Below are 13535 nucleotides of genomic sequence, written 5' to 3'. Positions count from 1 at the left end.
CTCAAGTACATGTCTGAGATAGTGACTGGTATGGTACATAGAAGGCCCTCAAAAATTATACTTTCCCTGGCTGGCATAGCTCAGTGGATTGAGCGGAGCTGCGAACCAACATGTCGCAGGTTCGATTCCCAGTCAGGGTACATGCCTGGGTTGCAGGCCACAGCCCCCAGCAACTGCACACTGATGTTTCTCTCTCTCTCTCTTTCTCCCTCCCTTCCCTCTCTAAAAATATATAAATAAAATATTTTAAAAAATTATACTTTCATTTTTTATTTACTTGTAGTTTACAAGTGTATAGTATTCATAGTATTTTAATGGGAGATCTGTAGTAAGCAAGATTTGCTTTGGGAAGCATACCTCTGTTATAAAACAATTATCCAAACTGATTCTAAGAGTCATACCAATCAGCCCTGGCTGGTGTGGCTCAGTGGATTGACTGCTGGCCTGCAAACCAAAGGGTCGCCGGTTCGATTCCCAGCCAGGACACATGCCTGGGTTGTAGGCCAGGTCCCCAGTAGGGGGCGCACAAGAAGCAACCACACAGTGATGTTTCTCTCCCTCTCTTTCTCCCTCCCTTCCCCTCTGTCCTACAATTAAATAAATAAAGTGCATAAGTTTTTAAAAAAAGAGTCATACCAACCAAAAGCTATCTGCTTACTCTGAAGTTTGTTAGTTGAAGGTAAACTGTAGCATCATCTTTAAATTTCATGTTTCTCCTTTCTACTGCAATATAGATAAAGCGCCTTCTGGAATCCTTCTAAACCTTTGTACCAAAGGGGGGCATCTGATTCTCCAGGTATGAATGGTTTTATGGAACAGATGCACTTCTAGCTCATAAATATTCCCCGTTTCCTCTGAACACCAGTGTCATAAAAATTATAGAAAATATTTGATTTCCTTTTTAAAACATGACATTTCTGACAAATCCCCTTCCATCTTAGATACTAATACAACCCTTTCATTTCTTCAATTTCACTTTCACAGAAGTCCTGAACTAAATGTAAATATAATCCTAAATGGCGCTTTTGAAAAGATACCTTTCACTTACTTTAAAGTCAACCACTAACAGTAATATTTTATCCCACTGTCAAAATGTCCTTAAGGGACAATGAATTTTTATTTTATTGGCTGACATTTTCTTCCGTTTTGTATGAGGTTTCCTTAAAAAGAAGACCCTACTGTATGTGAATTTTTAAATGCACTAGTTCTTTTCCCGTGCTTGCTGATCTTGTGAGCATTCTGCAACATCAGTGGATATAAGAAGCCTGTCCTGGCATTAATGAGAAATTAAAGACTGCACAGATAAGATGAAGAACTTTGTAAATGTAGCACCAAATATAAGGCATCGTATTATTTTTAGTATCATATTAATCTGCCTAAGTTCTCCAATTCACGTCCAGAAAAGAGTCATTAATATGAAACAACTTTGAACCAAAGACATAAAAATATAAAATTTACCTATAGTTTTAAGATGTGAAAAATAGAATAAGTCATCTGAGAACTCACTGATTCTAAGATAGTCCTTTTAGCTAATAAAAACTTAATGATAACAAAAAATATATTCTCATTAACATTTGCTTTACATATTTGCCTATCTCATGAAGTTATTTGCCTGTGTTTAGGAAAAGATCTCTTAGCTCGATAAAATAAAATGCCACTGTGGAAAAAGTTATTAATTTTATTGCCTTTTTAAATATTACAGCATACCAAAAAATAAAAATAAAAAGAGGACATTTGGAGCCTTGGCTGGTGTAGCTCAGTGAATTGAGCACGGGCCTGAGAACCAAAGGGTGGCCTGTCCGATTCCTAGTCAGGGCATGTGCCTGGGTGGCAGGCCAGGTCCCCAGTAGGGGGCGCTAGAGAGGCAATTACACATTGATGTTTCTCTCTTTCTCCCTCCCTTCTTCTCACTCTCCATATAAATAAATAAAACCTTTAAAATAACTTTAAAAGTAAATTTAAAAATTTTAAAAAGGATGTTTGGAAAAAACTTCAATTTTTTTTCCTTCTTCCATACCTTGCTTACTACATACACTCAAGTAAAATTAATAATGCACCTCATAGAATGTCTCCATGCCTCCCAGAACAAGTGAAACCACAATCTGCTCTTTTAATCCGAGTCAAGAGCCAATCTATGAAAAATGGTGACATGCAAATGAAATTCACAAACATCACCTTTTGTATCCACTTTTTAACATTTTTTAAATTGTTATTTATTTTTAGAGAGGGAAGGGAGGGAGAAAGAGAGAGAGAAACATGCATGTGCGGTTGCTGGGGGCCGTGGCCTGCAACCCAGGCATGTGCCCTGACTGGCAATCGAACCTGTGATGCTTTGGTTCGCAGCCCGCACTCAATCCACTGAGCTACACCAGCCAGGTTTATCAATTTTTAAGTGAGTCACGCATTTTAGTCCGGGGAAAAGTGCTAGGAGGGTACACAACACACATAAAGTGTTATTCATGGTGGGTATTTTCCTGTCGAGAAATGTTTCCAATCAACAGAACAACAGCAACAAAAATCAGACAACGGGAGCACTGTCTCGAAAGGTTAAATATAAATGGAAACGCGCCCTGAGGAGATGTCAGGTATGTCTGGTATTTGTCACCCTCCGAAGATGCATCCCAGCAGGAAAATCAGTAGGAAGATGTGGCGCTCTACATTTCTACAGAAACTCTTCAAAGAGACCAAGGGCTCTATTTCACCATCTTTAACAGCAAAACTATGGACCAAGGGTTCCGGACAAGCTGCCACATCTTCATTAGCATTTTACCTTTGCCGTGTGCGTCAGAAAGAAAGATTAATGTGACTGTGTAATTAAACGATGCATATCCTTGAATGGTTTCAAAAGCTCTCCGTCGCTGACAGTGATAGGTCAGCAGTAAGCCAGACAACGGCAACACACGTCTTTGAGGAAAACGAGTAGGTAAATCCCACCCCTTGCCTTTATTAAGGAAATGACTATATTTAAATCATTTAATGTACTCATGAATTTCTAGACACGTTTTTATTCATTTCTCGTGTCCCTGGGACACATATAAAGAATACCATATAAACTCTTTTCATACATCTATTTTGGGTTCTCAATTATTTTACACAGATTTCTTGGGTGTTCTTGCGCCCCTATTTTCCCCGAGGCCCCTTAGAGAAAGCAAGCACATTTCATTTTCCGCAAGCCAACATGTGTCAAGAATGTGTCCTGAAGACCTCTCCACACCTTTCCTAAATATGCAAATACTTAAATAAATATCTAAAATAGAGATTTTAAATGTGTTTATTTCTCTGGCCTGACGATGCCAGGAGGCAGCGAGACTTCATTTTTCCAATCCCGCTGTTGTTACCTTGTGTGAATGTAGCTTTTAGGAAGCAGAGTAAGGGTGAGTACCTAATCTGCAAATGATATGCTGCATGCACTGTGTGGGCCTGGATGCTTCCAGTGTGTTCTATAGCAAGATACGTCATCCCGCCATTTTCAGAGAATCTTGGCTCAATCATAATCATGGTTCTGACTACACTTTCCTACAATCGACAGTTATTTGTTCTCACATTCTCCCCAACTTACAATGAATCGCTGTATCTATTCAGATACTTCGGCAGAGTCAGATCATTTGCTCCCTTCTTGAGTTAATAGATTGTATGAGGTTCTACTTTCACTTCAAATAATGTAAACAAATAAGGCTTAGCCCTGGCTGGTGTGGCTCGGTGGACTGAGAACCAAAGGGTCGCCAGTTCGAATCCCAGTAAGGGGACGTGGTTGGCTTGAGGGCCAGGTCCCCAGTAGGGGGCGCTCGAGAGGCAGCCACCCATGGATGTCTCTCTCCGTCTCTTTCTCCTTCCCTTCCCCCTCTCTGAAAAGAAATAACTAAATTTTAAAAAAGAAAAGAAAGAAAGTGGAGAAGCCCAGTTGGAAACCAGGGGTACTTACCGGCCTGGCGCGCACGGACACCACGTCCTTGAAGGTCGTCAGCGGAAAGCTGCACTCGGACACGCTGTAGGGGTCCGAGCTGCTGGAGGAGCACTTGGAGACGGAATCGTAAGCCACGAAGGTGTTGTCCAGGGGCAGCTCCTGGATGAAGTGGTGCTTGGAGCTCAGGGGCGTTTCGGGCTGGATCTGGAAGGCCGGCTGCGGCGAGGTGGATTGGTAGTGCCGGGCCAGGTCGGGGCTGTCGGGCTTGAACGTGGTGGGCACGGTGCCCCAGTCGTACTTGCGCATGGCGTCCTCCTCCAGCTCGGTGGGGAGGTCCATGGTGGTGCTGTGTCCGTCGTCGTCCGCATCATCCGACTTGCTTTCCTCAATGTTGACGAAGTGAAGCAGTAAGTTCTTCGGGGGCTGCTGCTGCTGCTGCTTCTTCTTCTTCTTCTTCTTCTGCTTCTTCTTCTGCAGCATGATCATCTGCCTGTTTTCTGGGTTTGGCGTGACCCACTCCGAACTCTGCTTGCTTTTCTGAGCAGCCTTAAGGTGTGCCGGCTGGTAGCATCGCACTATGACGATGATCACGATGACCAGGGCGACAGCCGTGCTGGCCACCGCGGTGGCGATCACGATCTTGACGTAGTCATCGGATGGGGAGGAGGCGTCGGTTATCTCGATGTCTGGGGTGGCCGGAACTGCGGCCTTCCTGCGCACCAGGTCCTCAACCAGGGTGGCGTTGGTCACCGACTCATTCACAAACAGGTTGACGACTATGACGTTGGAGAGAGCATCGGGCTGCCCTAGGTCATTGGCTTTGACTACCAGTCTGTGCAAACCGCGGTCTGCGCGCACGGCTCTGTTCTTCATCGTGATGTCGCCTGTCGTTTCGTTCATGACGAACAGGCCTCTCGCGTTCCCTTCGACGATCGTGTACAGAAGCTGCGCGTTAATGCCGGTGTCGTTGTCAACGGCTCGGACGGTGAAGACCACCGTGCCCGGATCCGTGGACGGGAGGACCAGGTGAAAGGAGTAGTTGGAAGAAGGGGCCACAAACACTGGCACGTTGTCGTTGACGTCGACCACGTTGATGGTCACTTTGGCAGTGGCAGACTGCGGCACCCTACCGCCATCCCGAGCCCGTACGTAGAAAGTGTAAGATTCTTGTTTTTCTCTGTCAAAGGAAACGTTGGGTCGGATGACTCCGGTGTGTGGGTCAATGGTGAACTCCTTGTTCACGCCCACGATGGACAGAGTGACCACAGAATTTTCGCCCTTGTCGAGGTCGGACACGTTGATTAGTCCGACTGTGCCGTGTCTAGGAAGGTTTTCTGGGACATAGAAATTGTACTCTTCGTGGGAGAACACGGGCACGTTGTCATTTTGATCGAGAACCCTCACTATCACTGTGGCGTTGGTTGTTAAGGGCGGGACACCGTTGTCCTTCGCCAGCACCGTGAGGTGGTATTTCTCCTGCTTCTCTCTATCCAGTTTCGTCACCGCAGTCAGCATGCCCGTGCGCTGGTCCAGCTCGAATTCGGGGGGGGCGTCGGCCCCCAGCACGTAACTGATTTCACCATTGCGCCCGGAGTCCGCATCTGTCGCGGTTACTTTCGTCACCTGGGAGCCCGGGGAGTTATTCTCGGGAATGGACGTAGTTATGACACGCTGGGTGAACACTGGAGCGTTGTCATTTTCGTCTTTGACCTTGATGATGAGCATGGATGACTGATTCAGAGGAGGCTGGCCGGCGTCCACGGCCATGAGGTTGATGGCATACTCTTTCGCGGCCTCGAAGTCCAGCAACGCATTTGTCTCCAGGAGGTACTGGTTGGCGAATACTGGCCGCAGTCGGAAAGGGAGGTTCTGGTCCATGAAGCAGATCACCCTGCCGTTGTTGCCAGCGTCCTTATCCGTCACCGTTATCAGAGCGATCTTGGTGTAGAGCGGAGCGTTCTCTGACAGAACCACAGTGCCATTGACCGGGTTGACGATGTAGCGGATATCAATGGACGGGGCATTGTCGTTGACATCTAGCACATTGACTCGCACCAGGGCTCTTGCGGGCGACAGCCCGCCGTCGTCTGCCCAGACCAGTAACTTGTGGCTTGCCGCCTCCTCCCGATCCAGTGGCTCTTTGATTGTGATCAGCCCCGTCTTGCTGTTGAGGTCAAACAGCCGCTGGGCCTGGCTGGGGAGGAGGTTGCTGAAATAGAAGTGAATGATGGCGTTTTCCCCTACGTCGGCGTCTGTGGCGTGGAGCTGCACCACGGAGGTGCCCACGGGAGCGCTTTCCGGTATGTTGACTTCAACCTCATCCTGCGAGAACACTGGGTGGTTGTCATTCACATCCAGGATTTTGACTTGCAGGATGGCGGTGCTGGATCTTTGCGGCGAGCCACCGTCTTCGACCTTCAGCTTCATTATGTACACATCCTTCTCTTCCCGGTCCAACGGCTTCAGGACAACCAGCTGCGGAACCTTCTGTCCGTCGGGGGCCACACCGACGCCCAGCCCAAAAGCACTCCGACCCTGCAAAACACAGCATGGGATGTTGCAGTTACCTGACTGTGTAATGAGACCCGTTTTCTGAAAGACAGGTTTTCCATCTCTGCCCATGTGCAATATCATGAGCACAGCCAAGTCGTTTAATATCTCTAGGCAGTGCTGAAAGTAAGAGTTTTGCTAGAAAATGTTCTGCCGGCTTTTCAGGTTGTACCGTTCTATGATAATGAAGGTAAGTCCCTTATGTAAACTATTAAAGATTTCAAAAAGAAGTTTGTAGAAAGGAATCATGGGGGATAATAGGAGAAGGGTCGTCAAGGTCGCGTATAAAGGACACATGGCCCTGGCTGGCGTAGCTCAGTGGACTGAATGTGGGCTGTGAACCAAAGTGTCGCAGGTTCGATTCCCAGCCAGGGCACATGCCTGGGTTGCAGGCCACGGCCCCCAGCAACCGCACATGGATGTTTCTCTCTCTCTCTCTCTCTCTCTCTCTCCCTTCCCTCTCTAAAAATAAATAAATAAAATCTTAAAAAAAGAATTTTGTAACAAATATATTAAACATAAACAGTATTTACTATAATTTGACATAAATAAACTTGTGATTAATGATAACATTGCTCTTATAATGATATTTCAAAATGCTTCTAGAAAGATAGAAATCTAGAATGTCTCATTTATGGATACAAAAATAGTTTATAAATTACACTTCATAAAAACCCATGTTCCTTCTTGGCATGCCAATATTGAGTGGCTATCGGTCACAGCATATTTCTAGGCACTGGGGTATGGTGGGGTACAGACACATGTTAGTGATGGAATGGAAATTAAATCCCAGCTGAGAGGAAATCAATACCAATGTAAGTACTTAATGATGACATTGATATTAACACATTTATAGTAAGAGAATAATTACATTTTTAATAAGAGCTATAAAGAGAGATTATGAAGTATTTTCAAGGGTTATGTAAGGGGAAGCTAGCATATATAATATAGTATAAAGACAGTAAGAAAGTTCTTTTAAGTTCTGGATTTTTAAACCCAGATCTGTAACTTATGACTACAGCACATCTGGGAAAAGTAACTTTTAGCTTGTTTTCTTTTTTAGTTTTATGTATTTATGTTTCTGTATTTTGTGTTGGTATATTTAGATTTCAGGCTTGTTTTTAATTCCTATTTATTCTATCACAGTTGTCCAATTTTTCAGTCTTGAGTATTTGCCTGAATTTTAAATTTGCTTTTGGTTTCCCCAGCAAATGAAGGCAAGTTTATGTCAGTTGAAAAATCCAAGAACAGCCTATTTACTGCCTTTTAATGAATTTATGGGAAATGGCAGTAATGTTAAAAAATAGATTTTTTTACATTTTCATGGTAGTATTGAGACATACTAGTCAGATCATGGATAATGTCGCTGTAGCTCTTGTGTTTTCTATGAGTCCTCTGCGCGGTGCCATAGCAATTAGCTACGAGTATTTACATTGAAATTTTAACGGACTAAAATTAGCTACAATCTAAAAACAGTTCCTCGATCTCACTAGCCACATTTGCATTTCTCACAGCTACATGTTGGTACTGGCTCCATGATTACGCAATGTTCTACCGAACCGTCTATTTGTAAAATGTCTTATTTTTGTTTAACACAAAGCTACGTTCATCATTTGCAGTGGTGACAACCTCCGCAGGCCAATATGCGTCTGGCTCAGGCTCTCGCCATCTCTCCCAGAAGAGGAGAAGAGGGAAGACAAGAGGCACCTCGGGACCAATGCGTAGGATGCTCTAAAATCCCCCCATCCTTGGGCCTGCGTGATGGGCAGTTGTGTGTCTTCCGTCAGCCCCCAGGAGGGGAATAAACAATTGAATCGTTTAAACAATTCTGTTCCGTCAGGTGATTGCTGGTTGACATACTGAACACGTCACATTGTCCAACCAATTGGTGGAGGAGTTGCCCACATGTAAGAGAGGAATAATTTTCCATACAGTTTGCTTAGATATCGAACTTTGATGGCAACGTGTAGTTAGTGCCCACGGGAGCTGACTCCCTTTATTCTTGAATGAGTTAGCCCACCTAACACTCACGTCCATACGCGCAATGAAACAAACCGAGGCCCTTTCCCATGATGAGAGAACACAGGGGAAGCTGGAAAGGGGAGATTAAGGTGACATGTCTCCTGAATTCATCACCTCGCTCACTTAGCATAGACGTGCCCTAGGTACTGCTCATTGACTGGCAGTACCCTCCATTCCAAACCTACTTCACACGCCTGCCCCTTGTTTAGAAAGACAAGCTCAACCTAAGAAAATCCGCAGATAGCTCTCCCGGTGAGAGGACTAGGTACCGCTCCTGTGTGTGTGTGACTCGGTAATGGACTTCATGAAACCCTCATACGCTGACGCATGCGACTACGCTGTGACACAGCATCAAGCTTTGCTAACATGTATAATCTCTGCATAGACAGCAAACGCATTCAACGAGCATTTCTTAGATGAAAAGTGTGGGAATTCAAAAGGATAGTTCCTATTCCAAAACACAAAAGGAGAAAGGGTCGAGTTCCATTGTTCTTGCTTTTAATTCTCAGTCTGTGTAGGGATAGACACGTGCTACAATTGTTGACTTCAGTGTTTCGTTTTCTTTTATTTGTTATTGTTTTATCCTCACCCAAATTGCCAACTGCAGTTCAGATTAAGAGGAATTTATGCGCTTTTTAATAACCTCATGTAATGCAGAGGGCTTAATTTCATTGGTGAGTGATATATCTTCCACAATTCTAAAATAAGCTTTGAGTTTGCAAACCCAGGACAAAAACTGCTGAAATAAGCAAGATGTTAAGCTCGTCTGAGAGTTTAATTTTTTTTTGGTAGGGATTTGTAAAACTAAAGAGGAGGAAGTTGCTGTTGCATATGAATAAAACATACGCATGGCCAAATTAAAAGCTGTATCTTCGCTTATTGTTCTGGGAAGGCATGAACTGACCCATCGTGCCACGCTGTAATATTGTTGACATGCGTGTATGCAAGGCATCAGTTTGTTGCTTACTGGAAGGTAATAAATAACGGAGCACTTCCACGGCCATAAATCTGGTACTACTGCCCAGAAAACGCATAGAGTGCCAGGAAGGACTAAAAATAGTTCCAAAGAGATTGGATTTTAAAACTGATGAAATAAAAGCTGTTTCTTCTGTAGAATGAAGAAAAGACAAAAAATGATTTCTGAGCTTTACCACTGCCAGATTTATCAAGAACCACCCTGATTTTTTTTTTTTAATTTTGTTTTTACTGATACATTTTTGGGCCAGAGAAATGCAGGAGCACAATTTCAAATGGATAAGACCCAGAGATATGAGTATTTTAGAAAATGGTAAGATAAAGAATTTGGCCCTGGCTGGTATGACTCAGTGGACTGAGTGCCGGCCTGCAAACCGAAAGGTCACTGGTTCAATTCCCAGTCAGGGCTCATGCCTGGGTTGCGGGCCAGGTCCCCAGTAGGGGGCGTGTGAGAGGCAACCACACATTGATGTTTCTCTCCCCTTCTTTCTCTCTCCCTTCCCCTCTGTCTAAAAATAAATAAATAAAATTTTTAAAAAATATCATGGGTACTATAATAAATTACTTTCATTCCATTAAAAAGTTTCTTTGGTATAGGCTGGAGAAAATAGCCACTGTTTCTTGAATACTCAATATCGTGGTATCATTCAGGTTCTATAAACTATTTCTAAAACATTTCTCTCAGCATTCATTTGTAACATTGTCACAGGGAGATACCATTTAAAAAATGACCTGAGTTGTCAGTCACATATTTGACAATAATCTTGAAGTTACTAAGTCCCTCCTTACTTTGAAGTTATCCAAGGTAAAGGAGAGTCGTGTGTCTATTAGACACTCACTTTTCGGAAACAAATGAACTTACATTTAAATATTAACATCAGCGATGCCAATTTCGGCAGAGCCATGCATAGGGTTTAAGATATCAAACTTTTTTTTTTTACTTGTTATGATTCAGCAAAGCCTGTTTAGTAGAAGAGTGATATTTGTGTCATGGGGTCTTTCTTCTTTTATTAGCACGGGTCCCAAGAAAAACAATTTTAATTGGGATTTTTTCCTCTATTTTATCAGATTTTAACACTAGAATCATTTGTTTTTCCTCTTGGACAAGAGAGTAGGCACCCAAGAAGTTTCTTCAAAATGCTAACAGTTTTGGACTAAATTCTGTCTTAGAGTACAGTCCTGACTTACTTCAGGACTTTTTGGATGCTATATGGTAAATACTACCTATTACATTTTTATCACATCAACTAGAGCAACAATGAAAAATTATCCAATTATCTCAATAGATGCAGAAAAGGCATTGGACAAAATTCAACATTCATTTTTGATTAAAGGAAAACCTCTCAACAAATTGGGCATAGAAGGATCTTCCTTCTAGTTGATAAAGGCTGTATATGACAAGCCCACGGCTAACGTCATACTCAATGGTGCAAAGCTGAAAGCTTTTAAGCCTTGGCTGGCATAGCTCAGTGGATTGAGCATGGGCTGCGAACCAAAGTGTCCCAGGTTGGATTCTAAGTCAGGGTACATGTCTGGGTTGCAGGCTGTGACCCCCAGCAACCGCACATGGATGTTTCTCTCTATCTCCCTCCCTTCCCTCTCTAAAAATAAATAAAATCTTAAAAAAAAAGCTGAAAGCTTTTCATCTCAGATCAGGAATAAGACAAGATTGCCCTCTTTCACCATCTTTCACCACTATTATTCAACATAATTCATACTGGAAGTCCTAGCCACAACAATCAGACAAGAAAAAACCAAAAGGAAAAGAATGAAAAAGCATCCAAATAGGAAAGGTACTATTAAAACTGTCACTATTTTCAGATGACATAATACTATACAGAGAAAACCCTAAATAATACAGCAAAAGTTAACAGAATAAAAAATTCCATAAAGTAGCAGGACACAAACTAAGTATACAGAAATCTCTTGTATTCATGTACACTAAAAATGAACAATCAGAAGGACAAAGAAAGAAAATAATCCCACTCAGGATTACATTTGAAAGAATAAAATAACTATGGATAAACTTAACCAAGGAAGTAAAAATCTTTACTCTGAAAACTAGAAGACATTGAAGGAAGAAATTGAAGAAGACATAAGTGAATGGAAGGGCATACCATACTCATGGATACAAAGGATTAATATTATTAAAATGATCATAAGACCCAAACCAATTTACAGATTCAAAGCAATTCCTACCAAAATACCAATGTTACTCCTCTCAGAACTAGAGACAAATAACCCTAAGATTTATATGGAACCACAAAAGACCCCAAATAGCCAAAGCAATCTTGAGAAAGAACAAAGGTGGACGTATCAAACTCCCTGATTGGAAAGTATACTACAAGGCCATAGTAATCCAAACAGTATGGTACTGGCACCATACAGACACATAGGTCAATAGACTGGAGAGCCCAGAAATGAACCCTCACTTAATATGGTCAACTCATCTATGACAAAGGAGGTAAAAATATACACTGGGGTAATGACAGTGTCTTCAACAAGCTGTGTTAGGAAAACTGGACTGATCCATGCCAAAAAAAAAAAAAAGAAAGAAAGAAAAAAGCCCTGGCTGGCGTAGCTCAGTGGATTGAGTGCGGGCTGCGAACTAAAGCATCTCAGGTTCGATTCCCAGTCAGGGCACATGCCTGGGTTGCAGACCATCACCCCCAGCAACCGCACATGGATGTTTCTCTCTCTCTCTCTCTCTCTTTCTCCCTCCCTCCCCTCTCTATAAATAAATAAATAAAATCTTTAAAAAAGACAAAGAAAATAAAGAAACTGGACCACAAAAATAAACTGAGGATGGGTTGAAAACTTAAACATAAGGCCTGAAACCATAGAACTCCTAGAAGAAAAGACGTAAGTATATTATCTGTCATCAGCCTGAGTAATATGTTTGGGAAACACCCCCTAAAGCAAGAGAAACAAAAACAACGACAAACAAATAGGACTAATACATCAAACTAAAAAGCTTCTGCACACGGAAGGAAATCTTCCCAAACAAAGGCAACCTATCTATGGCCTTCTGGATGGCCGTGAATCCTGGGCATTATGTTATGCCGTCTCTCTGGCAGAATAATGAGAGCACTTGATTACATTATTTGGAATAAGTGCTCAGACTGCAATGTCTTAAAAGTGTTAACTTAAATTCATAATGTTATAAACTGGAACAAAAAAAGATTTAATTGACAATATCAGAGTGCTTATATCCACGAGAACAGATGGATATTAAGACAAATCCATACATTAGGTTTGTATTTTTTCAGCCTATGCTTCACCTCATTTTGAAAGTCAGGTTTTTAAATTCAGAAAGAAAGGAAAAATCTTAAACAAAGACTGAGTATGCAATATATAAATTCAACAAGATGTCATTTGATTAATTCTAACTTCCTAAGAGTAAGCCATTCATTTTTACTATGTATAATAATTTGGCATTCTCTTCGTCACTTGTTCCATCTGCTGCTTGCTCACTCTTTCCTCTCTCTGCAGTTTCTAAGACTTGCAAAGACTAAGTTTGCCTTATAATATAGACATACTATTTAATACTAGACAAATGTTTAAATTACCAATTGGACTCGATCCCAGAGATTTTCATGTTTTCTACTTGAACTGAAAATATTTTCATTGGAGGACTATATTTTCAAGTATGTGATTTTCATCACTAACTGTTTTTAATTGAAAAGGCACGCACAACAAATGAAATGTCACTCCTAACAGATGAGCTGGATTCAGAAGCAAACAAGAAGACAGTACATTGTAGCTGAGGGGTGAGAGCGTGGTGAAAACAATGGTGTGGTGATCTGTCGCTGGTACTTCAGGAATTAATTTCCTCAAAGTAAAATGCAAAGATTTACATGCCTCCCAAAACATGAAAAATCTGTTAAATACAGTAGTCCTCCCTTATCCTTGGGGGATAGGTTCGAAGACCCCCAGCCACAAATAGTACCAAACCCTAAGTATATGTTTTCCCCTATACATACATATTCTGACAAAGTTTAATTTATAAGTTAAGCACAGAAAGAGATTAACCACAAGCACTGTGATATTGCCATAGTTCAGTCGGATAACCAAAATGCCTACC

General features: G+C 42.2%; 1 protein-coding gene across 1 annotated transcript in view; it reads right to left on the bottom strand.

Moving 5' to 3' along the window:
* The window catches only part of PCDH11X (protocadherin 11 X-linked), a 388808-nt gene that overhangs the window by 333358 nt on the left and 41915 nt on the right, over positions 1-13535 (bottom strand). The window contains exon 4 of the mRNA XM_036016380.1: positions 3923-6439. Coding sequence (XP_035872273.1) covers positions 3923-6439 — 2517 coding nt within the window. The remainder of the gene's footprint in view (positions 1-3922; positions 6440-13535) is intronic.

Source organism: Phyllostomus discolor, chromosome X (genome assembly GCF_004126475.2).
Source record: "Phyllostomus discolor isolate MPI-MPIP mPhyDis1 chromosome X, mPhyDis1.pri.v3, whole genome shotgun sequence".
Classification (NCBI taxonomy): Eukaryota; Metazoa; Chordata; class Mammalia; order Chiroptera; family Phyllostomidae; genus Phyllostomus; species Phyllostomus discolor.
Note: the sequence above shows the minus strand (reverse complement) of the source record. Positions and strands in the feature narration are given on the sequence as shown.